We start from the raw sequence: 27,517 nt of genomic DNA, 5'->3' as shown, positions 1-27,517 counted from the left end.
CGAAGAGTAAATGTAACTTTTTCTTATTTTTGATGGTAGGGATGGCTTTCATCAACAATTGTTCGATCAGATGTGATAGATGAGGGGATAAATGGAACAGATGGAGGACATTGCTAGTATCATGCGCTTAACCGTTGTATAAATGCCTATTGCTTTCTGATTAGCCTCAATTACGGGAGATTTGGGGAGGAAGGATATCTTACCTGGAAAAACTGTCGAAAAGCCTTTACATCTAGCTGTTCTAAAGATGATACATATTCGTTGATAAGGTCTTCACCCATCCCCATTCCTGGTAACTCGGAAGTTCGGAGCCATTGGAGATACTCAGGTCCAGTTTTTGAGTAGATTACCTTTTGCATCGCTGCTGCTTCGCCCAGAACTTGCTTTGCCTGAGCATCTTTGGAATTAAATGATGAATTCATAGGTAGTGCCCAGCAGAGGGGAGAGAAGCGGGTTATCATGAACTGAGCGAACCCAGGTAAGGCGGTCTCTTGTTGGGAGGTGTTAGTGCCATTTGCTGGAGCCACAATATCAGGGCCTCCCCAAAGGCTCGACATCCGAGCCAGTACAAGGAACGCCATTTTGGCTGTTGGGAAATCATCCGCATCCTTGGCGAAGTGCTCAATAGTTGATATGACGGTCTCAAAGATAGATTGGTTTGCTATGCGAATGTTAGTTGAAAACACACGGGGGGGGGGGGGGGGGGGGGACTCTAGAGGGAGAATATGGAGGCTTACAGCTGCTGATGATAACAGAGCCAAGGTCATTGTTCAGTATCATAAGCAAAAAATTGAGGTACTCGCGTTTCAACTCAGCTAGCTGAATCTCATCGTCCGTACCCGATATCGGCTCAGCAATACCGGAAAACACTCGCTGAAGGAAAGGTGTCCACAGAGTATCGAGAATGGAGTATATTTCGGACTTGAAGCCGAAGATAACTTGATCCAAGAGCCGAAGGAATAGTGCCATCTCATCCTTTGAGGAGGTAGGGGTAAGTAGGCCATCGATCCATCTAGGTAATTGTGGTAGGTTTCTCGACCCTCTAACACCGATTAACCTGGAGAATGCAAATCTAGCCGCAGTCCTAATGGTGAACGAATTTTTCAAAGACTCAAGAGCAACTAAAGTTGCCTCCGATACTTGTCCAAATGTTTCCGATACCTCTGGAGGAGGTGGTGTTTGGGGAGAAGTTGACCCTGGCACCCAGTCAGAATAGCCCTTGGCAAGGGTACCAAGAGCCATGATATCATGGTGAATTTGCAGAATGGCACGCTCATCGTTCGCTTGAGCAGCTGGTAAGTTCTTTTCCATGTCCATAAAGATGGGGTTCATAATCGACTGTGCAAAGTACACCTGCTTTTCAACTGATGAAGCAGTGGAACAGATGGTTCCAATGGCCTCGAAAAGGTATAGCTGACTAGTAAAAACTGTGTCTCGAGATCCGCCGATATCCTCAGAAGATAGGTCGTCACCATCTGAGTTATCACCAGGTACCTCAGCGTTAATCGTGAGGAGGTCACTAAGAGCTTCGACAACCGTTTGCGCGACATTTCCCACAAAAGCGCGAAGGTGCTTTACAAGGCGGTGGAATAGATACCACGACCTGGTCCTAACCTTGAGCATCTGATGATGGGCAAGACGGGGGAATCCTTCTAAAACACCTAGAAGAAGGTGGGAATGATGCTCGAAAAATGCGCTATACCGCACGCATATTTCCATGTATTGCAGCTGTGTGGCCGGGTGGTTGAACGAGCGGACATCTAAGTAAGGGATAACTTATTGTCAGTAACAATCCGGAAAAGTTTGAGCCATGAATATGCGACAAACACTTACCGGACTCGACCATGACCAACATCATTTCTATGAGGCGCTCTGCGGCAGGATTATTGGGCTTATGCTTATTATACAATCCTCCAGCTTTCATTGCCAGGTCTCCAAAAAGGAACATCTCGTGCAGAGCTAGATCAAGATCGCGCCAGTCCAGCTGTGCTCCCGGCTGTCTTAAACTAGAGAACGTGGAACGAACAACATCAGTGATAGCTTCTATAAAGAGCTGCTCGTTGGTTGATGCAATTATCTGCTGCAGAACGTTGAGTCTCCGTCGTAGTTCCTGGAATTCTGCTTCATCTGTCTGATCATCCTCGCTTCCCCAGCTCGAGGTCTCGTCGTATCTCATTTTTTGAATGATGGCCTTGAGAATTGGCAGCAACATGTGGTTCTGCTGAGATGCCATTTCAGGGTTCTTCTTTGCAACCTTTCGGAAGTAAGTAAGCATATCATTTACACAAGGGACAATTGTCGAGCATATCTCGTCGTATTCGTCGGAGAAGTAACGCAACACATGGGGCAGGAAGGCCTGTAGCAAGGCTTCGGCTTTTTCCTTAGTGGCGGCATCAACACCTTCGGATTCAAGTGCCTTGACGATGTCCAATGCTGTGATGTTTACAAGCTTGGCAACGGTCTCAGCTAGATCGGTGTCATATTTTGAGGTGAATCGGTATTCGTGCAGAGGCGGGCTGGTAGAAAGCTGAGAGACGATGCTCTCAAGGTTCAAAAAGACGATCATGTCCACCTTATCAGAGGGTTTCATCTTCTTTCCCACGATCTCCGTAAAGACGTCAATGGCTGCATCCCGGACCCTTTCCCCTCCATTATTCAGGCTTACATCCTTGGCCTTTGCGAGCTGGTGGAATAGGAGGTCGAGCATGCCCTGGTTGACGACGAGGGAAATATTGATCCAACTGACCCAGCTGCCGATTGCCTTGAGCACCATGGCCGTAATGACATTGTCTTGGTCCTGCCACTGCGTAAGGATCTCCTGCCACGAGTTGACCAGTTTCTGCACATCTCTCTCTCGAATGAGATCCTTCAGCGTGTTTGCTCTGTCCTGCTCGGCCCGTGAACGCGAGAGCAGGACGTCACCGATCTCGTCGTGTATGGAATTGATAACACGGAGAAAGAAGATGGTGCCCAAGACATTGTCCCGGACTTGGTTCTCAGGCGATTTATAGGTCAGGCGCAGGATATCATCGAAGAAGGTGTCCCATCCGTTGGCATAGAGGGCAGAGAAGAGATAGGTAATCGTCTGGGCAATCTTGTTCTGTATATTGGCCTGGTCTGGCTCGCTCGTGGCCCCGGCCCCATACATCTCCTGCAAGTAGGACATGAGGCTATCCTTGATGAACCCGAGCCCTTGCAAATCCACCTGGCCAGACTGCGTGGCGCTGTTGACAATCTCCAGGGCCACATGCCGTACTATCTCCGAGTGACGGGGGAACTTTGTGAAGATCGAGAGACACGGCTGCCATCCTGACGGGTCTGAGCGAAGCTGGCTGATGTAGTCGAAGGCCTGCGCCTTGAGCGCCTGGTCCGAAGCTGGGTTGCCGGCGATTTCTATGGCATTCGCGACCTAGATAGAGTGACGCTGCCGTTAGTACCTTGCGCAGTAAACCAGAGAGACACCGCTGCTGCTGCTGCCACCGCCGCCGCCCGCCGCCCGCCAGCAGTGGACGAGCAGCAAAGGACAGGCAGACTGAGGGCGGACGGCCTTACCTGCTCCTCCATGATGACTGCTCCCAGCGAGGCCCGCGGCTCTCTCTCTCTCTCTCTATCTCTCTCTCGCTGTGTGTGTCTGTCTGTCTGTCTCTCTCGTGCNTTTTCCGCTGACGGTCAAGTGTCCCTCTGTCCGGCTCGCTTCCCACGTAACTAGCAGGCAGTTTTAACCCAGTCACCCAACTGTGCAGAGCTGTGAAGGTCGCGAGAGGGTCCGGCTGTTCATCTCATAGACACCTGTCTGCAATACGCTTATCCAGCTCCGTCTCGTCAGGCTGCTCTTTTGCAGGGGAGTTCGGGCGGGCGTAAAAATAAAAAAATAAAATAAAATAGTAGTAATAATAATATCCGGTCGTGGGTGAGTTTTTTGGGTGAGTTTTTTGGTGCCGCTGCGGGACCCAAGAAAGAATCTCAGGCTCACCAACCGACTAGCTAGCAACTTAACTATGACACAACACACACTTCGCACACTTCGCACACAAAACAGCCAGAGGGAGAACGCCGTCTTGGGTGGGGACGGGGCGAAAAAGAAAACACCGGCGGGAGGGCTAAGATGAAGCTGCTGGTCGGGAGGATTCACAGTGTAGAGAGAGAAAAGGCGGGTGTTGGGCGGGTTATTAGTTAGTTATCTTGCTACGGCCATATATACAGACATGCTCTACAAGGAAGACCCGGTTGATATTGGCCGTTTAAACAGCGAATACACGGATGATGAGAACTGACTACCTACTGGGTAGATGGCCAGATAGACAGTAACTACGTTTCCGCCTTGAGGATCTGCTTCTCCATCATCTCGAAGCCCCTGACGGCCTGGCCGTACTTCTCAAAGACGCCCGGCTGGTAGCCATCAGCTATGCGCTCGACAAACTCGTCTTCCCTCCATCTCTGCCCGATCAGGTCCTCAAAGGTCTGCTGCGGTGCTCGTTCCAGCGCCCAGACGGCCTTGTATGCTGCTCCCAGTGCGCACGCATTCTCGCCCACGTCCAGCTTATACACCCCTTCGATGCCGCCGAGCACTTCCCCGGCGACTTTGGCGATGGCGGCATTGCGAGAGCCGCCGCCAACAAGGTAGATTCGTCGTGGCTGTGGCGGGATGTCCTTCTTGTCCGATGGGCTGTGGACGAGCTCCCTGGACCGCAGCCTGAGGGAGAGGAACTGGCTCTCGACGATGGCCCTGGCACCGTCAAACGGATGGCTCCAGCCTGTGTCTGTCTCCCTGAGCTGCTGGTCTACGTCTGTGTGGCCAGGGGTATAGTTGAAGTGCCATTTTCCTTCTCGAAGATTGGGCACAATCTCCGGCCGTGGGAAGAAGAGGCCCATCTTCATCGGGTCGGAGTCTGACTTCTGGCCGGCTGGAGGAGTATCCAGCAGGATTCTGTCAAAGTTGCTCCAGGGGTTCGAGCCATCTTTGTCTTTGTCCCTGGTCTCGTCTAATTTTGCGTTGATAGCGTCTCGCACCCGCTCACGAGCAAGGCCTCCGTTCTTGTAGCAGAGCATAAACATGTACAATCCAGGAGTAGTCGGATGGTTGAAGAAGTGCGTTGACGGATCTGGTTTGTACTGCGGAGTCGACATGAGAAAAGTAGTCGATGTCCCCAGGGATACCATGGCGTCCAGCGGTCTCAGCGGCAGGGCAAGTATAGTGGCCGGGTTGTCTCCCGTCGACGGAGTAATGACACAGTCTGGATGGAAGCCGTGTCTCTTGACAAAGTAGCCGCTGATTTTACCCAGCTCCTGGCCTCCATCGTGAGGGACGTCTCCGAGCTTCCTCTTCAGCTGCTCCGGCCCAGCATCACCGGCACAGAACTTGAGCAGGCTCTTGTTCCATCGGTTTGACGGTATATCCCATAGATTCATGCCACAGACGTCTGAGATATCGAACGGAGCCACTCTCCCCAGGAAGACCGAGGCCAAAAAGGACGAAACCAGGGATATCCTGGCCGTCTTCCGGTATGCATCAGGATGCTTCCTCTGAAACCTCAATATCTGAGGACCAGTAAATCTCTACCCACACATTAGCAACCTGATAGACCACACACACAAACAAACACACGAATCATGTAGTTATCTATCTAAGGATGAAAGGAAGACCTACATGGTGAGCCTTGCTCCCCGTCACCTTCGCCAGTTCTTCTTCGCTCCCCAGGAAGGCATCAAACTCGTCACACTCCCGCTGCGTGCTGGCGTCCTGCCAGTTGGGACTGTACGGATGAGACAGAGCAGCCTGCAACTGATCCTCCAGCGTCTTCCCTGCGTCCAGGCTGCCCAGTATCTGCTCGGCGGACTCGTTCCAGTAGACGCTGCCATGCTGCTGCCCGGCGCCGCTGATGCCCTTCACCCTGCCAAAGTCGAGCCCTTGCTGCTGGAGTGTAGCACGGCGTCCAGCGCCTGCAGCCACATGGCGACGGGCGCAAAGACTTCCTTCTCGGCTTCATTTGTCTGGACGCCCTTGGTGACGGAGAAGCCTCGCGAGTCGCTGTCGAAGTCGAATTTGGCGACGAAGACGACCTTGAGATCGGACGAGACGACGAGGCCCTTGAGCTGCTGCGTCGACAGGTCGAAGCCGATGTACAGCGGTCCGTCGTGGGATCCCATTGTCGTTTAATTATTTCTATAGCAATTGGACATTGGACTGTTTTGGATACAGTTGCAGTCGTCGTTGAATAGTTATATAAACAGCGAGTGGTAGATGTATATGTTGGCCGTGGGGGCGGGATGATATCATAGCGACAGGGAGCAGGGGCGGGAAGCTCGTAAGGCTATTAGTTATTGAATCATAGTCCGGATGCCAAAATAATCAATATATATTTCATCATTATACTATTCAAGACGTACTCGTCTATTCTTTCTACAAGACAATCAAGCATGAAACAGGTCCTGTCCTTGCTGGGGGGGCTGCTGCGTGTCACTGCCGGGCAGCTGTAGATAGACGGTTGCTTCGGCTGAGCTATGAAGTAGGTAAGATAGTTGTTGGTAGATGTACATAATATATACATCGACCCATACCAGCGACCATAAGACGGAGCGAGGAGACGCTGCCGCCGTGTAATGCCGCTACTGCTGGTGATGGGCTGTCTGAGGAAATGGAGGCAACCCCCCCTGGCTATCACTTCCGGCGAGGTCAAGCCTGTGGACGCTGGTGTGCATTTTTGATGGTGAAGGGATATGTCAGATCCCCCAAGTCTAATGTCGTCTGCGAGTGCCATTAACTTGTGGCTCTGACTGTGAGCCCGATGAAATAGAGCCGTTTCCATTGGTCTCGGGCTCGGGCTCGGGGCTGCTACGAGGACTGAGGTCCGGGGCAATGAACTCCTCCGCAAAGTCCAGCTCCTTCTCTGTATCGAGAGTGAAGCGAACCCGTAGCCGCTTAACACCTCTCACGCGAGCTCCTACCCGTTCCCGGATTGCCCGCTCGACCTCGCGGGTCCGAGCAACCGACCACGAGCCGGGGACCGCAAGGTCGACTTCCATCAGGTAGTTGGGGCCCGACTTGACGCCCTGGATGTTGCGCAGCTCGACCTCGGCGCCGTGTGGAAGGGCAGCGATGGCTCGGGCAGCGTACTTGCGTACGGAGTCGACCATGCTCTCCTCGACGCCTGCGTCTGCGAGTTCTAAGAGAGTAGCCTTGGTGTTTCCGAGCCCTGCCTTGATGATCATGATGGAGATGAGGAGACCGCCCACCGGGTCCAGCCAGGTAGCGTCAGAGAAGACATGGGCGCCGCCGATGGTCAACAGGGCGACGATGCTTGTGAGAGAGTCGACACGGTGATGGACGGCGTTGGATGCAAGGACGGAGGACTTTCTCTCCTTTGCAATTTTCATAGCTGTCAATCCTCTATTAGCAGTTTGTAACTATATTATGTATATCAATGGTCGTCTGCTTACTGGCGTGATAGAGCCACTCCTTGACGACAATTGAGCCCGCAGCAAGCCAGGCAGCGTTGATATTGGGCCCGTAGGCCTGGTCGGAAGGGAAATGCGAGTGCGAGTGGCCGTGGGAGTGGCCGTGGCCGAGCAAGCCCATATGAGCCGCCGCCTCTGCCACGTCCGGGAAGAACTGGGTGAGGATGACTTCGGCGGCATTGAGGCCCATCAGCAGGCCGCCGACGAGCAGCAGGCCACTGACGCCCAGGGAGCCCAGGGTCTCGATCTTGCCGTAGCCCAGCGGGAAGCGAGCTGAGGGCGGCTTGTTCGACCAGGAGACGGTCCCCAGCGTCATAAAGTCCGACACCAGGTCCGCGAGGGCATGGTAGGCGTCTGCTATCAGGGCCTGCGAGTGGAAGACGTAGCCTCCGACGCCCTTGCCGACAGCCATGGCTAGGTTGGCGAGCAGGCCGATTCTGGTGATGCGGACGCCGGGATCCTGCTTGTTCTTCGAGGTCAGATATGTGGTATCGTGGTGGTGATGATGGTGATGACCGTGGCCATGCCCGTGGCTATGCCCGTGAGATCTGGTCTGGCCGCCCATCGTGAAGGGCGAATGTGAATGTGAATGTGAATGCACGAGAGCAAGGACTGGTCGAGCTGGTCGAGCTGTGATGATGATGGACAGGGCAGGGCTCGCGGGGGGGTAGGCCGGCGGTCGAGGCGGGTTTTTTGCAGCAACGACAGAGGAAGACGACGACGGCGAGGACAGTGAAGATAGTGAAGACAGCGAGGACAGCGAGGAATGGCAGCGGACGAGACGGAGAGGCAGCCTGAAGCCACGTAGCTGGATGTCGCTGTCGCGCGGTGGTTGCGGCGGCCGTGGGCGTACGAGGGCGCAGAGCAGGCGAGCTGAGCGAAATCTGGTCTTCCCGCAGCCGGCTGGCGTCCGGATCATGGCCTGGCGGGAGCGAGCAAAAGCAAAGCCTCTGATAGTTGTATTTCTTGCCTGTTGATATGTATTATCAATATTATTAGGGCTTGATCTGCAGCTGGCGGGCGTCTCTCTCTCTCTCTATCTGCTGCTGCTGAAGCTACGGGCAGCCCAGGCGGTGGAATAAGCAACTTTTAGTTATCGGAAGATTTTACTGCCTGGCTATTAGTTAACCTAGGCAGCGCAGCTCCGGGATCAGACGAGGATGTGAATACGAGACAGGCAGACATATAAGTAGGTATAACCATTAGATATATATAAGTAGAGATATATAAGTAAGTAGAGCATGGAATCGGGGCAGCGATGGACGAGAGCAAGCTGGAGAGACTGCGGCCAGTTGGTAGGATCCCGACACTCGAAGACAAGAATACAATAACTAGTAGTTAACTATCAAGAGACGAATAACTAGCTAATAATAATTTATTACTATAGGCTGCCTGGAGAAATACTCGACTGCTCGCAATCCGCCCCGGTTCTACACCAACGTCGCGGTGACGGCGAGCTATGTGCTGCCGTCGAGCTGCGCGCTGCCGGTCAGAGACTGCGTCTACGGCGCCCTCGAGACGCTGATAGAAGAGCATCCGGCGCTCTCAGCCATCCCGCTGGGCGAGGACTCGCTCGATCCCTACTTTGTGCGGCTGCCCGAGGTCGACCTGGACCGCTGCGTCTCGTTCAGAGAGCGGGAGCGGGAGAAGAAAGTGGCTGCTGGGGACGGCGAGAGAGATACAGAGCTGGACGAGCTGCTGAACGAGCAGCACAATATACCCTTTGCAGCTCCCTGGCCGTACTGGAGACTGTGCATCCTGACCGATCCGCAGGAGGGACGGCGGTTCACTGCTGCCTACGTCTGGCATCATGCCATCGGGGACGGGACGTCTGGAAAGGCCTTCCACGGGACACTCCTGGCAGCTCTGGGGGCTATCTGCGCCAGATCCAGCTACAGCGCCCTTCCTGCTGGCTCGACGGCTGTGAAGAGCGTGGTGGTGTCTCCCAGGACGCCGCTGCTGCCGTCTCTCGAGGAAAGCTGCCCGATGCCGCTGTCCTTCTTCTACATCCTCTGGTCCCTTTTCCGTGCCAAAGTGTGGAAGCCAGCGCGAGATCCGGGCCTCTGGACGGGATCCAAGACGTTCACTCCCCTGCACAACACCGTCCGCCATCTCGTCGTGTGCGAGCGGGAGACGACGGCTTTTCGAGATGCCTGCCGGGAGAACAGGACGACCGTCACGGCTGGGCTGCAGGTGTTGCTTGCCCGGGCCCTGTTCAAGCACATCCCGGAGCAGTACACCCGGCTGGCCAGCGAGGGGGCCATCTCTGCCCGGCGCTGGCTGACCGACGGCCGCATCACAGAGGACTCGATCGGCGTCTGGGTTGGCGTCTACTACGAAGACTACAGCAGGGCCAGCCTGTACAACGACGGCGACGCATTCGCATTCCCCTGGGACGAGGCTAGACGGGCAAAGCAGACGATCGACACAGCGCTCAGCCGCCGGGGCAGCAACAGTCCCGTCGGCCTGCTCAAGTACGTCAGGGACTATGTCAGGGAGATCTTCCTGCCCAAGCTCGGCCAGGAGCGAGAGCTGAGCTTCGAAGTGTCCAACATCGGCGTCTTCACAGAGACAGCAGACCCAGGAGATCCAGCAGAGGCAGACGAAGAACCCCGGATCGAGAGGATGGTCTTTACGCAGAGCGCCAATGTCTTTGGATGCGCCATCTCGACCTCTGTCGTCACCGGCGCCGACGGCTGTCTCGTCCTGGGCTTCTCCTGGCAACGGGGGGTCGTCGAGGACAGCCTGATGGACGGCTTTGTAGCCTCAGTCAAGCAGGCCTTTGGCTCTTTCAAACAATAGATAGATCAACATAGAATCATAGACGTAGTTGTATATATACTATATTTTATATCAGGGGATATCCATCCTACTTATACGGGGACTCTATATATTTGACGAACTACTTATATACGAACCTCAACATCATTCAATCACCAACTATCAACGTCACTAACAACACGCAACGACGCAACAACCGATGAGCCACCGGATGAGAATCCCCTTCACGGCTCCGTTTGCAGCTCCGACGATCCTGCCAGCCTCTGCCGCGACCGTCGCCGGTGCCATTGACGCCCTCGCGGGCTTCCTCGCCGCGCCCTCGCCGCCGCTGCTCAGAGGCATCGACCTCGGCCGCAACGAGCAGACCGTCCTCCTGACCGGCGCAGGCATCTCGGTCGCCTCGGGCCTCTCAGACTACCGCGGCGAGAAGGGCACATACCGTCGCAAGGCCGGCTACCGTCCCATCTTCTTCCACGAGTACACGACCCAGCATGCGGCCAGGCAGCGCTACTGGGCCCGCAGCTTCATCGGATGGCCGACGATGGGCCGCTCGAAGCCCAACATCACCCACGACTCCATCGGCCAGCTGGGCGACAAGGGCTACATCAGCGCCGTCATAACGCAGAATGTCGACTCGCTGCACCGCCGGGCGCATCCCAGGCTGCCCGTCGTCGAGCTGCACGGCGACCTGCGCTCCGTCGTCTGCGTCACTTGCGCCCACAGGATACCCCGCGAGCAGTTCCAGGAGACGCTGGCCGCGCTCAACCCGGCCTGGGCTGACTTCTTCCACCAGCTGGCTCGCTCGGGGGCGCTGGAGACGGACGACGTCGAGCAGCAGCGGCAGCGTGGCCTGAAGCTGAACCCGGACGGCGACGTCGACCTGCCCAACGCACACTACTCGGACTTTCGATACCCAGCCTGTCCCCGGTGTCTGGAGAGACGGCCGGACCGTGGGTCGACCGCCGCCGTTATTGTCGAGGCAGACGGCGATGGGGCGCTGGCGCCAGGGTCCAACGCTGGCATCCTCAAGCCGGCCGTCGTCATGTTCGGCCAGTCCGTCGACGACGAGGTCAAGCTGGCCGCCGAAGAGGCCGTCGACGAGGCCGGCAAGCTGCTCGTCCTGGGCAGCAGCCTGGCGACCTTCTCTGCCTGGCGCCTGGTCGAGCGCGCCGTCAACAGAGGCATGGCCGTCGGCGTCCTGAACGTGGGCGGCTTCCGCAACGAAGCCCTCCTGTTTGGCAGCGTCCAGCCTCGCGCCGGCGACCTGTCCCGGGTGCGATGCAGCCATCCGGCAGAGGACATCCTCCCTCACGTCGCTGCCAGGCTCGCAGCGCTGTAACTAGTTTCTCTCTTCTTTGCTTCTAGTTAACCAAGTTACTCCCTACTTGTCCCCCTGTATAGACATAGACATAGCTGCCATTGATAAATATAGACATCCCCAACCTGCTACTATGTAAAGCTGGCAGCCTAAAATAGCATCCTAAGCGCCCGAGTAGATCCTCTCCTGCATCTGAACAGGCCACTGACTCGCTCGCGGACTGGCGGGCGCTTCGAGGTGGCTAAAAATACCATCCTGCCCCCCTTGTCGCGGCGTTTCAAAACTTCCCGCAAGTCACTAAGTTAACTAAATAGTTGAATATTTAAACCTCAAGATTTCCATCCAGCTCTGGGCATGGCCGCGGACGACACCTCGAAGCCGACCAATTCCCAGCGTCACGACCGCTCTGCAAGCGACAGCAGCATCCTGTACCTCAGCATCGCCTCGTCTCTCGTCTCTCCTGCGACTTTCTTCCGCCGCCGCCCGTTTCTCGATCTCCGCCAGGCAGCCTCTTCCGCCCGCCCCTCAGCAGCCCGCGCCGCCATGGACAAGCGGCACCAGCCCAGCTCGTTCCAGCAGCTCGAGAAGGTGAGTAGCCGCCGGCAGCAGCTTGACGGATAAATAAAAGTAATAATCGCTAACTGGCCGTCTAGCTAGGAGAGGGAACCTATGCTACAGTATGTTGGCCTTGGGCCCTATGGTTGGGCCTTGCTACCAATGATATCAAAACTAGACGGACGACCACGGCTGACCAGACCAGGTATTCAAAGGACGGAACAGACAGACAGGCGAGATGGTTGCGCTCAAGGAGATACACCTGGACTCGGAAGAAGGCACCCCTTCGACCGCCATCAGGGAGATCTCGCTCATGAAGGAGCTCAAGCACGAGAACATCGTCGGCCTGCACGACGTCATCCACACCGAGAACAAGCTGATGCTCGTCTTCGAGTACATGGACAAGGACCTGAAGAAGTACATGGACGTCCGAGGAGACCGCGGCCAGCTCGACTACGTCACCATCAAGTCCTTCATGCACCAGCTCATGCGCGGCATCGCCTTCTGCCACGACAACCGAGTCCTGCACCGGGACCTCAAGCCCCAGAACCTCCTGATCAACAACAAGGGACAGCTCAAGCTCGCTGATTTCGGCCTCGCCAGAGCCTTTGGCATCCCCGTCAACACCTTCTCCAACGAGGTCGTCACCCTCTGGTACCGGGCGCCGGACGTCCTCCTCGGCAGCAGGACCTACAACACCAGCATCGACATCTGGTCCGCCGGCTGCATCATGGCCGAGATGTACACGGGACGCCCTCTGTTCCCCGGCACCACCAACGAGGACCAGCTGCAGAAGATCTTCAGGCTGATGGGCACCCCGTCTGAACGGTCCTGGCCCGGAATCTCGCAGTTTCCCGAGTACAAGCCCAACTTCCACGTCTACGCCACGCAGGACCTGCGTCTGATTCTGCCTCAGATCGACCAGCTGGGCCTGGATCTGCTGAGCAGGATGCTCCAGCTACGGCCCGAGATGCGTATCAGTGCCGCAGAGGCCCTTCGACATCCTTGGTTCAACGACTTGAACCAGCTGCAGGCTCAGCAGGCTCAGCATCAGGCCCTCCACAGCCACCAGCACCAGCAACAGCACCAGCATCCGCACCCGCAGCAAGCCCAGCAGCAGGCTCAGCAGCAGGCTCAGATGGCAGCCGGATACCCTGCCCCCGGCATCGTCTCTCAAAACTACTAACGCAATACTTTCCACTCTCTCTTTTTTTCCCCCTGCAGCGCCGGCGTTCTTGATCTTGCTCTTTGGGATAAACAATTTGATTTTCTATTCCTAATTCATGAGTTTATGTGCTTTTCCTGCCCTGACGTTGAATGTCTATGAAAGTAATGTCTCCTTCAAGTCCATGCTCAGGAGGCGTCTTTAACGAAATCACCTATCTTCGGGTCCCTGTCTCTTCTAGATAGCCAACAATGGAATAATACACCGAATTCTCCTACCCAAAACCATCTCTATCTATGGACTCAATCTATCCACTCCGCCGTCCCTTTTCAGCTACTTTCTTTCCTCCTCGTCGGCAATCTATATATGCACGTGACTGCGCGTTCGAAATTGCCCAACCTACTTTTGGCATTTTTCGATCTTCAAAAACAACCAAAAACAACCAACAAACAACCAAATCCTCAAACTGCTACGAGCAATGGCAGCGTCAACGTCCAATTCGGAGCCTACAAGTGCCGCCAAACAGAACGAGCCCCAGGAACCGTCGCCCTCGCCGCCACCCGCCGCACCCGTCCCGCTGACCCCTGGCCCACGCGCCTCGCGACTGCAGCAGGTCTTCTCCCAGGCGCTGCTACACACCATCCGCACAAACTCCTATGCCAACTTCTCTGCTTGCTTTCCGACGCCTGCAAAGCATGTTCCGCGCAGTCTGGAGTCGGTGTGGAGACAGCTGAACGCGAAGCTGGAGGAGAGCGCGAGGGCCGAGTTTGATGACATCCTGCATGAGAGAGGGGTGGTTAGGAGATTGAACGAGCTGGACAGGCTTGTGGGAGAGGCCAAGTTGCGCAGAGAGAACGGCGAAGGGGCCAACAGCGCGCCGTATGTAGAACTATTGACTGTCTTTATATATATACTTGCTGGTACTGACTTTAGACAGGGCGCATACTTTGACGGCGAAAGAGCTATACCAGGCGCATCTAGCACCGATTCTTGCAAAAGCGCAGTCATCTCTCGAAACTCAGACGGAAGAAGTGCAGAAAAAGAATACTGAGCTTGCATCGAGGATAGAGTCTCAAAGACAAGAGATCCAGCAGCTTCTCGCTAGCCTTGAGGCCGTCGTCGGAGATATACAAGGCGCGGTAAAGTCGATGGACGAATTCGATGAAGACAACACCCTACGAAAAGAAGCAGAGCAAATGGACGAAGAGATACGGTCTTCGCAACCTTCGTGAAATGTTCGTTTATATGTTGTTCCGCGGCTCTATGGATCGAATATTTTTTTTTTCAAAAAAAATTGCTGGTTGGATGCGGATTAAAATAATAGCTCGTTGGGATCCAACACTGCCATTAGCCTACTCAGGTCCTCGGGCGGTATGTGGCCGTCCTCGGCCATGTCGTCAGCTACTCGCATCATATACCCCTTCGAGTCTATGGCTAAACTCCCCATCTGGCTTGAGTCGCCAGCCAGCCCCTTTGCCAGAGCTTCTTTTACTGTGCCTTCGCGCTCTGCTTCCGGCCAGCCGTCTCTTCTGGCAGTGGCTGCTCCCCCGCGATAATAGGTTTCGGCATTCTTGAGCAGCGTCGCCGCGTTGTCCACGGCCGGTGCATAACAGAATGGAACCTGGCCTAGCCTCCACCGATGCATTTCCGCGTCACCCCGAGCGATATGTATCTTTGCCAGGTTATCTGGCCCAGCAAGCTTTGACGCAGCGGCTAGCCGACTCAAGGCGACCCCCAGGGCCTGCCATCGCAGATCTAAAGACCGTGGAAACCCTTCGACGTCGATAGCAGGGTAGGCATCAGCAATGGCTGAGCTGAACCCTATCAGGGCTTCGGCCTGGTTGGAAAGGCCAGCAGGATCATGCGAGACATCCACATTGTTGCTCCATGCGGAATCAAGTTCTTGCTTGTATGTATCTAGATCGATGCGGCCGCTTCGATAATTGACTTCAAGCAGGATGGAGAGGAACTTTGCCCTGACCATGGCTACTTCATTCGCCCTGTCTGTACCTTCGACGTATGCGGCAATCTTCTCTCGCAGGAGGTCGGACGAATACTCTTCTACCCAGACCAAGGTACTTCCGTGGTCGGACGACAGCAGTCCACACAGCGTTGCTAGTGCTTCCAGCTGCGCAATCGCAGTGTCAATAAGTGTATTCTTTGTTACGGGTTCAACCACAGCAGCCCACTCCTCTGCTTCCGTCGAGCCCGTCCTGGATTCACCTACGCCTCCCTGTGTCTGTTGTTTTTGTTGTTGTTGGTGCTGCTGCTGCTCATCCTGCTTATTATGTTGAGTTTGATGATCCTGCACCATCTGCAGCTGCTGTTCGTACTCTGTGAATCGCAACTCCTGTAAAACGAGACACCGCTGAAACAGCTCCAAAGCTTCTGTTAGACATTTCAACGCCTCTTCCGTCTGTTCTTCGTCTGCGTGTTTGCCTTCAGTGAGTGCTTCAGCTACACTGGTTAGTACCTGTGCAGTGTTAAATAGTATGTCTGCATTGTCTTGATCCTTTTGTAGGGCTTCTCGGTGGGAGTCGAGTGCGATTCGAAGGATGTCAATGATCGGCCCCGGTAGCTGAGTGACCAGTTTAGGATGCTGGGTAATTTCATACTGCACTCGTGCTCTGCGTGTAGACAAAAGACGTCAATATCAGCATCTGCTTTTCGAACACCATAAACGTAAACGGTACTCCGTATATATACATACTTGTTGTAGGCCAGGTCGAACGAAGCAGGGTACCGGCGTAACCCGGTTTCATACATCTCGATGGCCCTCATGAAGAAGCGCATCGACTTGACCGGGTCTCCGGCCCGCCATTTCTCTCCCGCTTCTTCGAGGTCGACTCCCTCTGTTTCGGCAAATACGGCAGTCAGCAAATTCTGTCCTGTTCACCCTCTCATCCGGTGGAACTATTGACGGGTGCCTGTAGATCTAAGCGTATCCCTTGCTCCTTTACTGACCAGCGAGAAATTCATCTGCCGACTCTGGTGCCTGCAAGTCCGATTGATCCGCGCGATTGCGAGCTATTAGCTTGGTGGCTTCCATGAGGTTTTGATAGCTAGCCTGCCTGCATGGCGGGCGGGGGGAAATTGTCTGCAACACACCACCTGTTTTCGTTTCTTCTTCGCCTTGGTCTCTTTCAGCAGCGTCTTCGGCTTTGGCATGGTTGTTCACACCCGGCTGCGACGCCTTTTATTCTGTCCTTGGGATGTGCGGTTTCGTCTGTCGTCCGATGTTGAAACGTTGAGAGACAAGAAGAAGAAGAAGAAAGAAGACGGAGCTCGCTTAAAAACTACGTCACTTTTTCCCGAATAGGCAAAAACCAAACCTCCAACTCCCGCATATCAAAACCAAAAACCAAAAACCAAAAAATAAAAATAAGATAAAATCACAAGAAAAGAAAATAGGGAGTAACTATAAGATGCAACTGAAGAATTTGATATACCAATGACCAAAATACACCCCACAAAGCTAACTTTTACCACCGCAAGTCGTATGATTGTTACTACAGGGCCCTGGAGAGCCCAAGAGCCCGGCCATTTCGATGCTAGCTAGTTTCCGCTTGGCGATGTTAGGAGAGAGAGAGACAGGTACAGAATCAGCTCCCTTACAGAAGGCGGGAGATGGCATGCAGTGGAAGTGCATCGAGATGATAGACATATAGCTGACATGCAAAGCACAGGGAACTCTCTTTCGAGATACCGAATGCGTACGGCCGCATCAGCCGGGAGTGCATTGCACTCGTATTGCTCGGTTTCAGGTAGATTCGGGGCCAGGAGAGAGATCATCGCACATCGAATCACAGATCACAAACAGAAGGGCGCTCTGCTCGCTGTTCTGGGGTAGAATTAAATCCTGCAACGCCATGTCACACTGGAGCAGCGCCTGGCCGTGTTATCGACCTCTTGAAGCAGCGGCATTGTCCAATCATGGCGGGGGGATTACCAGCCTCAATTCCTTGAGCACTCGTTTTGAGGCGTGTTTTACCTCCTTCTTACTCTGCTCTCAGGCGTTTGAAGCGGGGGATGGATCGACAATTAAGATGCTTCAGGCGAGAGAGACAAACTCCCAGTGGGACTGGTGTTCATGGGCCGGACTCTGAAGCTCTCCAATGTGCTTGGTAGCACGCTGTCTGACGCCGTTTCGACTGACAAATGTTGCAATGTCAGTTACGACAGGCAGGTAAACGTTGATAACTACTCCGTACAGCGGCAGCAGAGCTAACGAAGCCATCGTTGACTGTGAGAAGAAGACAAAACGGCAAGACGGCGTCTGCTTGGGCTGCTGCTGCTGTGTAAGTAAGTATAGAAAGGAAAGGCCTCTCCTTTGCATGGGTCTGATTTTGGCGATTTTTGATTGGCCAGATGGCAGGGCTTTTCTTTTACTGACCAATCAGAATTAGTTAATAACACCACCGCCGCATAATCGAATATCAGGCCCGATATCGAGCTGATGATGATGACGATCTATAATAATAATAACAATAATCATAATACCGAGCACCGAGAGAGAGTACAAAGTGCGTGATATGTAGAGGAGGTACCGAGCGAGGGCCCACCGTTATCGCCACCGCATGGCAACCCCTTTGCTGGAGAAGCCTGCGACCCGCCCATCCCTTTCCCCTTTCTGGTCTTGTCCTCCGTTTGCACCATGGGAGGAGACACGGATATCGACCCGTATATAAGTATTATACTCTCATATTATTAGCTCGCAGCGCCCGCTCACAGGCTTAAACCGACTAACAGCCATGCAGACGCTCCGCCCACCCAGCAGCAGCGCCAGCCTAAACTAAAAAAAGACCCAGTTATTCCTTTTTCTCCCCCTCCTCCTTCGCAAGGGCCGGCTTTTCCTCGTCCACGTTTCTGACAAGGGTCCGGCCTGGGCTGATGTGACGAACCAATCTGCGTGGGCGGCTGGTCGTGTTGGGTTTGGCGGAGGAAGCAAGGAGAACGGCCAGCGAGTGGCAGCGACGGCCAGAAAGAGTGAAAGAAACGCAGAGAAGACGGGCGCTGGCCGCCGGGGAGGGGGGAAGGCAAAAAGCGACGACGGCTTTGTTGCTTTGTTGGTGAGATCGGTATACGAGCGGACGGCGTATGGAGCCTCTCTTCGTCTCTTTTTCCTCTTATACTCCATAAGTGTCCTCGATTCCCACGCGGTCGAACTAACTATAACTACCTGAGACTAACTACTACTCTAGCTAGCCAGAGTGTGAGTCAGTCAGTCGAACTAAATAAAAGTCCCAGTTCTTCTTCAAGGCTGCCGAAGGAAGAGGAGACTGTCTTGCATCGATCAGCTGTTTTTAGGAGGCCTTCTTCTCTCTCCTGTGCTGCTGCTGGTGTGACGCTCGCCTTGTCCATCACCAACCAACACTCCCTCCCCCCCTAGTCGGACGTAAGTCGCATATTTCTTCCTAGCAGGCCCCCCAGTTCATGCTTATATGCTTGTCTCTTGCCTGCAGACACCTTCCCTCCCCCTGGCCTGCTGTCCTGCGCGGCATTCGCTCCCTTTTTCCCCCCTCCCATTCTCACGGCTGCCCTGTCGGCTGGTCTTTTTTGTCTTCCCCTTTCTCGTTGCTTCTTCTGCTGCTGCCTGTCTGTTAGCCTCGATTTCATCTCCAGGCCAGGGCTCTGACATTAACTATTTAAAACGAGCAGACCAAGTTTCACATCAGACACAGAAAAACCACAAACCACAAACCAAAAAAAAGAAAGGGACCGAAAAGAAATAAGATCCGCTCCGGAAAATACGCTGCTGCTGCTACAGTTGCCCGCTGGATCTCGCTGTCTCGTCGCACGATCGACAGTTCTCCTGCCGGCTCAAAAATAATATCCCCCTTCCCCCCCCCCCCCCCTTCATCCACTCTTATTTTGGTTCGGGGGCACCTCGACGGATAGAAGAAGACGAAGAAGAAGAAGCAGAAAAACAAACGAAAACCCGAGCCAGCAAAAGACGGGCGAAGAAGCAGGCAACGAAGGACAACGACGGCCCAGCTTCCCTGCCTTTTTGTTCTCCAGTTTTCGTAGCGTGGTTGTGGCTAGAAACACCATAAGATCAGGCACATCCCTCCTCTTTTCATCGTTCGTGTACCTGCCTCTCCCTCTTCTTGTCCTAAGATGATGTTGAGACGGTCTCTCGACTCCCAACGCCCCATCATGGCTCCCTCGGTAAGTTTCTGTTTTTGTCATCCTCTTCTTGCCTGTCGTCTGTCTAACGGGCGGTTCTCGCTAGCTGGCCTCGCAGCGTAACTCGAAACGATACTCTACCATCAGCAACCAGACGACGAGCAGCACGATGACCGGTGACAGCCGCATGGCCGAGATCAAGGAGCTCAGCGCCGGCCTCGCACGTCTCGAGAACAAGCGACTCAGCCAGCAGCGCTTCGTGCCCACCCCGGAAAAGTCAGAGAGCCTCAGCAAGCTGGCGTTGGGCGCAAAGGTCGAGCGAGCCCTCGGCAGGAGGATGTCGAGCCAGGATGCCGTCATGCGCAAGCCCGTCGTTCTGGACGAGAAGAACATGATCAAGTCGGCCTCTTAGATCCTGGATGGTCTTCCGCCCTTCAGCATAATACCACGATAACTACAGAGTACCTACGTTCGCGTACCGGCCTCAGCCTTATCCACTGATACCTCTGTTTTTCTCTCGCATTAATCTCCATATTTCGCCATACCACAAACAAACCCACGGCTCCGAGCCTATCGACCGCTTCGACGTCTATCTACAACACCGTACTGGCTTATCTTTTTTCCTAATACTTCCCTCTACCTACGTGGTGCCATCTCCCTCCACGCCCGTCGACCGCCATCCTTCTCTCCTGCTCTTCTTCTTCCTCTTTTTTTTCTTTCTTTACGAGACGACGATACAACGAGGCAGTCGATACGTCCAACAAACCCTCCTCCCTCTCTGTTGCTGCTGTTTTTCCCTCCCCTCGGCTATGCTCTCTTCTTGGTCCTGCTTTTCCTCGTTTCTTGTCATCTGTCCAGTTCTATCCTTTTGTGTACGAAGCAGTCTAATATCCATGTCAACTGTAGATGATGTCCACATACCATGAATGAAATTCCAGAGATACCTTGTCTACCCTCTCTACGCTCCTCCTTTTTGATTGCTTCCTTTCTTCCGCCTCGCTGTCGCCTCTTATCAAAAAAATAAAAGTAGCCTGGCAGTAGGACAAGAGGCTGTCACCGCAGCACAAGCGAGGCACAGGAACCGATACTTCTGCAGCCGACTATCGGCATCGCGATCTCTGTAACATAGCTCTATCAACCATTCTGTATCTTCTTCATCGTCCATCTTCATCGACTATCTTCGTCGTCGTCTTCTACTTGATATGACTTTTAGCGCGGAGAGTCAAAAAAAACAAGCGCCACGTACCTTTTTTTTTTTTTCCTTTTTTTTTTCGCCTTTTTTCTGACTTGACAAAAAAAAAAGTAACAACCACAGAAAAAAAAAAAAAAAAAGAACAACAACAACAACTTCACACTTCACAACATCAAAAGCTCACCACCTTCAGCTTCTCTTCTTCTCCCGTTCTCTTCTTCCTTTCTCTTCTTCTTCCTCTTTGCTTCTCTTCTTCGCTTCTTCCACTCACGGCCAGCCTGCAACCGCCGTCCTTTTTTCTTGCCCTCTTCACTCTTCTTGTCTTTGTTCCAGGCGGTTCTTCCTGCAGCTCGCAAAAGCTCTTCCAGCTGTCTTCCCTCCTATCCAGATAACTACTCCTGCTAATTATCCTGCTGCTGCTGCTGCCTCGATACGTGCGGTATCCAGCTGTGTCTCCAGCTTAGAATCTCTCTGGCTGCTTGTTCCTGGTCAGTTTGCTCTCTTTTTCTTCCTGCTGCTGTTGTTTGTCACAAGCGAAGACAGACACACTCAGACACACACTCAACAGATAGCAGCAGACAGCAGACAAGAAGAAGCATAAAAAGAAGCATCAAAAGAAGAAGAAGAAGACTGACTCTTGATAGAAGATATTCACGGCGCCAGCATCCGGACTCTGATATCTCTCCTCCATCCTCACGCCTCTCTGACTGCTCCGGACCGCCTACCGCGTTTGCCAGCCAACACAGCCAACACTCAACCACCACCAGCATGGCTACCGAGACCGTCCCTGCCGCCAACGGCACCTACCACGGCCACCACCCGTACCAGGTAGACCCCTATGCCGCCTCGCACCAGGCTGCAAACGCCTCCAACGCACAGTACGCGCCCCAGCAGCACGCGGGCACCTCCACACAAGCTCCCGCCGCCTCCCACGACTCCAAGAATGATATCCCCAAGGACGAGGTCGGCTGGTTCTTCGTCGAGCAGTACTACACCACCCTGAGCCGCACACCCGAAAAGCTGCATCTCTTCTACTCGCGCAAGTCCCAGTTCGTCTCGGGCGTCGAAGCTGAGAAGGTTAACGTTGCCATTGGCCAGCGAGTATGCCGTCCACCCTCTCCACCATAAATGTCTATATATATAATAGCTAACATCACATCGTAGTCAATTAAAGAGTGCATTGAAGGCCTGGACTACAACAACTGCAAGGTCCGTGTCCTGAACGTGGACTCCCAGGCTTCCTTTGATAACATCCTAGTCGTTGTTATTGGCGAGATGTCCAACAACCAAGGACCTCCTCGCAAGTTCGTCCAGACCTTCGTTCTCGCCGAGCAGCAAAACGGCTACTACGTCTTGAACGACATCATCCGCTACTTGAATGACGAGGATGAAGAACTCGCTCCCGAGGACGGCCCCGCCGCTGTCGAGGAGGCTCCAGCCGTTGACGAGCCTCAGGCTGCCGCTGTTGATACCGCTGCGGCCCCCGCTCCCGCTCCCGAGGCAGCTATTGATCGCCAGGCCGATACCGAAGCCGCTGCCCATGAGGTTGACGAGAAGCTCGAGAAGGAAGCCGTCAACGGTGAGGTCAAAGCCGAAGCGGCTGAGGAGCAGAAGCCTGAGGCTTCTACCACTGAAGAAGCACCAAAGGAAGAGGCTGCTGAGGAGCAGCCAGCTCCCGCTGCCGTTCTCCCTGTCTCCGCTGATGCCATCCAGCCTGAGAAGCCAAAGGGCCCAGACCCTTCCCCAGCAGACGTCACTCCAAAGGCCCCTACTCCCGCTCCCGCTTCCGCTCCTGAGAAGAAACCTGTTGCTGCTGTTCCAGCTAAGCCCATGAGCTGGGCCTCCGTTGCCGGAAACCGTGCTGGCACCACTCCTACTCCCGCCGTTCCAGTTGTCCCAGCTGCTGCACCCGCACCCGCTCCCTCTGCCCCTGTTCCTGCCACTGCATCGGCTTCCGCTCCGGCTCCAGCTGCTCCAACTTCTGCCCCCACAAAGACCCAGCAATCTACTCCTACTGTCTCTGACGCTGGAAACGAGAACCAGCCTCCAGCTCAGTCCGAATGGCAGACCGCTGGTGCCGAACATGGCAGAAGACAGCCACGCCAGCACACTCCTTCTCAGACTGAAGGTGTTCTCGGCTACGTCAAGAATGTCAATGAGAAAGTCGATGCTAGTCTCCTCCGCCAGACTCTCTCCCGTTTCGGTAAACTGAAGTACTTTGATGTCAACCGTCAACGCGTATGTTATATTACCCTACTATCTGTAGTTTACTTGTCTTGCTAACCTATGTCCAGAACTGCGCCTTTGTCGAATTCAGCGACACTGCTGCCTACAAGGCTGCCGTTGCCGCTAACCCTCACACTATTGGTACCGAACAGATCACTGTTGAAGAGCGCCGCCCTCGCGCCAACGCTTATGGCGGCAACGGTGGTTTCTCTGGACGTGGCGGTGCTGGACGTGGCCGTGGTGACCGCGCCGGTGGACAGGGCCGTGGTGGTTTCCAGAAGGACGGCCGTTACAACAACCCTGCCCGTAACAGCCGCGGTGGCAGCGCCTCCGGAAGCGGCAATGTCACCCTCAAGGGCCGCGGTCAACCACAGGCAATTTGAATTCTCCAATTCTGATACCAGCATGACCTGATGTTAAACCCTGACGCTAATGCTTATGCCGACACGTCAAGAACCCCTTTCCCCCCCATAAAAAGAAAAATTAACAACTACTTCACTACTTCATCGCTTCATGGGCCCTATCTACCTTTTTCTTCACCAAAAAAAAGGGCTCGATGGATACCACTTCTTCCTGGCTCCAGGACCTTCTCTCACCTCTTACAATTCCTGGTCTCTATGCCTTCTCCCGTCTTCACCTTTGATGTACAATTTTCTCATTACCCCTTCTGCTTGCTTGTTCTGCGCCTCCTTTCTTACCCGGTCATTTCTCTCTCCTGTCGGTTGGAAAAGCGTTTTCATTCTGTTTTGTTCTCCCTTTTTTCTGACATTTGTATTAACTCTTGCTTCATTTGCCATCATTGAGCCTGCAAGTTTCGTCTTTTTTTAGCATTACAATTCCCATCCCCTTGCCCCATTCTCATACCCATCCCCGGTCTTCTAGGTCACTATCTGCCCATGTCATTTCCCCGCTTCACCTTCTATGCCATCCTAATATCCTCATCCATCGTACCCCTTCCATTCTTCACCCTGCATTTTCACTACTTTGATTCTGAGAGCGGTTCTTCATCTTCAACTACCTTCCCATTGCAAATGTCTTTTTCCACCCTCCTCCGCCCACCTTTCACCGTTCAAAACCGTATGCATTATCCTGTATCCCTTTTACTTTCCCCTACTGGTTTCCTCGCTCTCGTGGCCGAGCGCGTATCTACCACACACGAAATTCCTCACCCGCTTCTTGTTCGCTTTTCTACTTTTGTTTTTGCATTCCCTGTTACAACATGCGTCTTTCCTATCAAGTACGTACGATGATTATGACTGACTGATAGATTGAAAGTTGGGAACGAAGGGCAATGGCTTTAGAAGTGGTTGATTGGGTGGTTGCTTGGAGAACGTCGATGCTCGATGCGATGATGGTTAGTGACTAGTTACCACGATGGATGACGACCCAGGACGGGAGACTTAAAATAAAAAAAATTCTTTGAAGAGCATGATGATAGTTAATGTACATCAACTTTATTGACTATCTTTATTTCTGTTTGCCCGTTGTCTTTTGCTTTTGCTCCTCGAGCATAAGTATTAACTCTTGCAATATCCCTCTATCGCCCAAGCTAGTTATCAAGTACAAACTACGATATTCAATGCACAAATATGAAATATAAATCGCCTCTGTATTAATTTTGTTTAGTCCTTGATACAAGTTTCTAAAAGTTTCTCCCGATAACAACAAGCCACCTGGAACGGTAAAGCAGAGAAATGCGAGATGACTGAAAAGCAACAGGATCAAGTACACAAATTAAAACAAGACGACGGGAGACAGAGAGAAAAGGAGATTAAGAAGGGGAGAAAACACCCTGAACGACAACAGAGGTCGAAACTCGCTTTGCATGCTGCATTGTAAACCATACTGTTGCGTTGTGTTCCTCTTATTTCTTTCGGTGGAGATTGCTGCGTGGTAATTGCTGGGTTGGTGGTATCGAAATACATGGAAGTGAAAAGGAGAGACATAGGAAAATCATGACACCATTCCTTTTTCCATAAGATTTTTTTTGGGAGTTTTTGCAATTTTTTTTATTTGCTTGAGGTATTGTCGCATGGCATTGGTATTTCGTTTATTTGATTCTTTTTTTTTTTTTTTTTTCATTTCAAGCGGAGGCGATGAGTTTAGTCGACTTCCTCCATGGCGCTGGCGGCAGCGGGCTCGTCGGCGGGAGTCTCCTCAGTAGCCTTCTCCTCTGGGGTCTCTTCCTCATCGACATCGAGGCCGAGAGAGACGAGCTTGTGGATGCGCTCGGCGAAAGCAGCTGGCTCCTCAATGGTGAATCCAGAGACGAGGAGAGAGGTCTCGTAGAGGAGCTGGGTGATGGACTTGACGTTGCGGTCATTCTCACCGTCAGCCTCAACCTTCTTCTTGAGCTCCTTGATGATGGGGGACTTGGGGGAGATCTCGAAGGTCTTCTTGGAGGCCATGTAGGAGCTCATAGAGGTGTCCCGGAGAGCCTGAGCCTTCATGATACGCTCCATGTTGGCGGACCAACCGAACTGGCCGGTACGGATGGCGCAAGGAGCACCGACAAGCTTGTGTGAGACAACAACCTTCTCAACGGCGTCACCGAGGACGTTCTTGAGGGACTTGGCGAGACCTTCGAATTCCTTCTCCTCGGCCTCACGGGCGCTCTTCTCCTCATCGGTCTCCTCGAGCTCGAAGTCCTTGGTGATGTCGACGAGCTTCTTGCCATCGAACTCCTTGAGCTGGGTCATGGCGTACTCATCAATTGGGTCAACGAGGTAGAGAACCTCGAAGCCCTTCTCCTTGAGAGAGTCGAGGAAGGGAGACTTCTGGACAGCCTTGATGGACTCACCAGTGATGTAGTACATCTGCTTCTGGTGTGGCTGCATGCGGGTGACGTAGTCGGTGAGGGAGGTGATCTCATCGCCAGACTTGGTGGAGTTGAAGCGGAGGAGCTTAGCAAGGGCAGCACGGTTCTGAGAGTCCTCGTGGATACCGAGCTTGATGTTCTTGCTGAAAGCAGAGTAGAACTTGTCGAATTGCTCACGGTCCTCGGCAATCTCGTTGAAGAGCTCAAGGGTCTTCTTGACAATGTTCTTCTTGATGACCTTCATGATCTTGTTCTGCTGAAGAGTCTCACGAGACAAGTTGAGAGGGAGATCCTCAGAGTCGACAACACCCTTGACGAAGCTGAGCCACTCTGGGATGAGGTCAGTGGCATCGTCAGTGATGAAGACACGGCGGACGTAGAGCTTGATGTTGTTCTTGGTCTTCTTGCTCTCGAAGAGATCGAATGGTGGGCGCTTTGGAACGAAGAGCACAGCACGGAACTCGAGCTGACCCTCGACGGAGAAATGCTTGACTGCGAGGTGGTCCTCCCAGTCGTTGGAGAGGGTCTTGTAGAAGGAGGCATACTCCTCCTGGGTGATGTCAGCAGGGTTGCGAGTCCAGATGGGCTTGGTCTTGTTAAGCTCTTCTTCCTCAACGGAGGACTCCTTGACAGTCTTGGTCTTCTTCTTCTTTTCCTTGTCCTCCTCCTCGTCGTCAACTTCCTCGACCTTGGGCTTCTTCTCATCACCCTCCTCGACCTCGGTGACCTCCTCGGCATCCTCATCTGGGACCTCCTTCTCAGTCTCCTTCAAGACGTGGAGGTAGATGGGGTAGGAGATGAACTCAGAGTGCTTCTTGACAACCTCCTTGATCTTGCTCTCAGTGAGATACTCAGTCTGCTCATCCTTGAGGTGGAGGATGATCTTGGAACCACGGCCGAGGGGCTCACCCTCGGTGTCCTGGGTCAAGGTGAAGGTACCACCGGCAGAGGACTCCCAGATGTACTGCTCATCATCATTGTGCTTAGAGACAACGGTGACCTTGTCAGCAACAAGGTAAGCAGAATAGAAACCGACACCGAACTGTCCAATCATGGAAATATCAGCACCGGCAGTGAGAGCCTCCATGAACTGCTTGGTACCAGAGCGAGCAATGGTACCGAGGTTGTTGACCAAATCCTAATAAAAAACTAAGTTAGCAAATTGGGGCAAAGAACAAAAAAAAAATTTCTTCAAAGTTCGAGTCAAATAATACTTACAGCTTTGGTGAAACCGATACCGGTATCACGGATAGTCAAGGTCTTGTTCTCCTTGTCTGGGATGATGTCGATGCGGAGGTCCTTGTTGGAGTCCAGCTTGCTGGGGTCGGAGAGCGACTCATAGCGAATCTTGTCGAGAGCATCCGAGGCGTTGGAGATGATCTCTCGCAGGAAAATCTCCTTGTTGGAGTAGACAGTGTTGATAATGAGGGAGAGCAGCTGGGAAATCTCAGCCTGGAACTCGAAAGTCTCAGACATGGCTGCGGTATGTGGCTGTGAAAATGACTGAAGGGGGTCTGTGTCCAACGGCTGTCAGCTGTGAGGCTCGCTGCAAAGTGGGAGGGAGGCAGCAGCTCGACGAGCTCCGCAGGCCTACTTACATAAAACGAGAGCTGTGAAGAATTGGAAGCTAGAAAGAGCTGTAGCTGTTCAGCCGTCGACGGACTGCACGTAGAGAGGCGTGGGAGGAGCTGGAGAGGTTGGAGTGTGAGAAGTTGAAGAAGTTGAGAAGTCGACGAAGCGAAGGTCCTTATAAAGCTCTGCACTTTTTCCCTTCTGGGGGGGCAAAAGCTTGCTGGAAGAGTCCAAGCGAACCTTCCATACAGTTCTACGAGGTACGGCGGCGCTAGTCCCGATCGGGCAGTTTTGCACTTCACCGCAACT

At 53.5% G+C, this 27,517-nt stretch overlaps 12 protein-coding genes across 12 annotated transcripts; 6 read left to right on the top strand and 6 right to left on the bottom strand.

The window, feature by feature from the left end:
* Positions 1 to 23: 23 nt before the first annotated feature.
* On the bottom strand, positions 24 to 3,564 carry TRV_01156 (uncharacterized protein; the record flags this gene model as incomplete). The annotated part of the gene is made up of 5 exons (XM_003024647.1): positions 24 to 113; positions 204 to 661; positions 738 to 1,760; positions 1,834 to 3,409; positions 3,553 to 3,564. 5 exons carry the CDS (start codon positions 3,562 to 3,564, stop codon positions 24 to 26), a joined length of 3,159 nt encoding a protein of 1,052 aa, XP_003024693.1.
* A 744-nt stretch (positions 3,565 to 4,308) lies between these two features.
* TRV_01155 (uncharacterized protein) lies at positions 4,309 to 6,147 on the bottom strand (the record flags this gene model as incomplete). Its single annotated transcript, XM_003024646.1, has 3 exons — positions 4,309 to 5,523; positions 5,648 to 5,914; positions 5,971 to 6,147. 3 exons carry the CDS (start codon positions 6,145 to 6,147, stop codon positions 4,309 to 4,311), a joined length of 1,659 nt encoding a protein of 552 aa, XP_003024692.1.
* A 588-nt stretch (positions 6,148 to 6,735) lies between these two features.
* Positions 6,736 to 8,374, bottom strand: TRV_01154 (uncharacterized protein; the record flags this gene model as incomplete). The annotated part of the gene is made up of 2 exons (XM_003024645.1): positions 6,736 to 7,376; positions 7,438 to 8,374. 2 exons carry the CDS (start codon positions 8,372 to 8,374, stop codon positions 6,736 to 6,738), a joined length of 1,578 nt encoding a protein of 525 aa, XP_003024691.1.
* A 339-nt stretch (positions 8,375 to 8,713) lies between these two features.
* Positions 8,714 to 10,257, top strand: TRV_01153 (uncharacterized protein; the record flags this gene model as incomplete). The annotated part of the gene is made up of 2 exons (XM_003024644.1): positions 8,714 to 8,750; positions 8,843 to 10,257. 2 exons carry the CDS (start codon positions 8,714 to 8,716, stop codon positions 10,255 to 10,257), a joined length of 1,452 nt encoding a protein of 483 aa, XP_003024690.1.
* Positions 10,258 to 10,447: 190 nt separating this feature from the next.
* Positions 10,448 to 11,575, top strand: TRV_01152 (uncharacterized protein; the record flags this gene model as incomplete). Its single annotated transcript, XM_003024643.1, has 1 exon — positions 10,448 to 11,575. The coding sequence occupies one exon, from the start codon at positions 10,448 to 10,450 to the stop codon at positions 11,573 to 11,575; it is 1,128 nt and encodes a 375-aa protein (XP_003024689.1).
* Positions 11,576 to 11,908: 333 nt separating this feature from the next.
* TRV_01151 (uncharacterized protein) lies at positions 11,909 to 13,295 on the top strand (the record flags this gene model as incomplete). The annotated part of the gene is made up of 2 exons (XM_003024642.1): positions 11,909 to 12,142; positions 12,315 to 13,295. The coding sequence occupies 2 exons, from the start codon at positions 11,909 to 11,911 to the stop codon at positions 13,293 to 13,295; spliced, it is 1,215 nt and encodes a 404-aa protein (XP_003024688.1).
* A 457-nt stretch (positions 13,296 to 13,752) lies between these two features.
* On the top strand, positions 13,753 to 14,506 carry TRV_01150 (uncharacterized protein; the record flags this gene model as incomplete). Its single annotated transcript, XM_003024641.1, has 2 exons — positions 13,753 to 14,153; positions 14,212 to 14,506. The coding sequence occupies 2 exons, from the start codon at positions 13,753 to 13,755 to the stop codon at positions 14,504 to 14,506; spliced, it is 696 nt and encodes a 231-aa protein (XP_003024687.1).
* An 80-nt stretch (positions 14,507 to 14,586) lies between these two features.
* Positions 14,587 to 16,442, bottom strand: TRV_01149 (uncharacterized protein; the record flags this gene model as incomplete). The annotated part of the gene is made up of 4 exons (XM_003024640.1): positions 14,587 to 15,901; positions 15,985 to 16,162; positions 16,239 to 16,341; positions 16,383 to 16,442. 4 exons carry the CDS (start codon positions 16,440 to 16,442, stop codon positions 14,587 to 14,589), a joined length of 1,656 nt encoding a protein of 551 aa, XP_003024686.1.
* A 2,949-nt stretch (positions 16,443 to 19,391) lies between these two features.
* On the top strand, positions 19,392 to 19,812 carry TRV_01148 (uncharacterized protein; the record flags this gene model as incomplete). The annotated part of the gene is made up of 2 exons (XM_003024639.1): positions 19,392 to 19,442; positions 19,507 to 19,812. The coding sequence occupies 2 exons, from the start codon at positions 19,392 to 19,394 to the stop codon at positions 19,810 to 19,812; spliced, it is 357 nt and encodes a 118-aa protein (XP_003024685.1).
* A 211-nt stretch (positions 19,813 to 20,023) lies between these two features.
* TRV_01147 (uncharacterized protein) lies at positions 20,024 to 21,203 on the bottom strand (the record flags this gene model as incomplete). Its single annotated transcript, XM_003024638.1, has 5 exons — positions 20,024 to 20,260; positions 20,322 to 20,450; positions 20,647 to 20,747; positions 20,777 to 20,964; positions 21,154 to 21,203. 5 exons carry the CDS (start codon positions 21,201 to 21,203, stop codon positions 20,024 to 20,026), a joined length of 705 nt encoding a protein of 234 aa, XP_003024684.1.
* A 157-nt stretch (positions 21,204 to 21,360) lies between these two features.
* TRV_01146 (uncharacterized protein) lies at positions 21,361 to 23,201 on the top strand (the record flags this gene model as incomplete). Its single annotated transcript, XM_003024637.1, has 3 exons — positions 21,361 to 21,693; positions 21,757 to 22,830; positions 22,887 to 23,201. 3 exons carry the CDS (start codon positions 21,361 to 21,363, stop codon positions 23,199 to 23,201), a joined length of 1,722 nt encoding a protein of 573 aa, XP_003024683.1.
* Positions 23,202 to 24,920: 1,719 nt separating this feature from the next.
* Positions 24,921 to 27,112, bottom strand: TRV_01145 (uncharacterized protein; the record flags this gene model as incomplete). The annotated part of the gene is made up of 2 exons (XM_003024636.1): positions 24,921 to 26,774; positions 26,855 to 27,112. 2 exons carry the CDS (start codon positions 27,110 to 27,112, stop codon positions 24,921 to 24,923), a joined length of 2,112 nt encoding a protein of 703 aa, XP_003024682.1.
* Positions 27,113 to 27,517: the final 405 nt, after the last annotated feature.

The sequence above is a fragment of the Trichophyton verrucosum genome (genome assembly GCF_000151505.1).
Source record: "Trichophyton verrucosum HKI 0517 chromosome Unknown contig00099_1.f1.exp, whole genome shotgun sequence".
NCBI lineage: Eukaryota > Fungi > Ascomycota > Eurotiomycetes > Onygenales > Arthrodermataceae > Trichophyton > Trichophyton verrucosum.
Note: the sequence above shows the minus strand (reverse complement) of the source record. Positions and strands in the feature narration are given on the sequence as shown.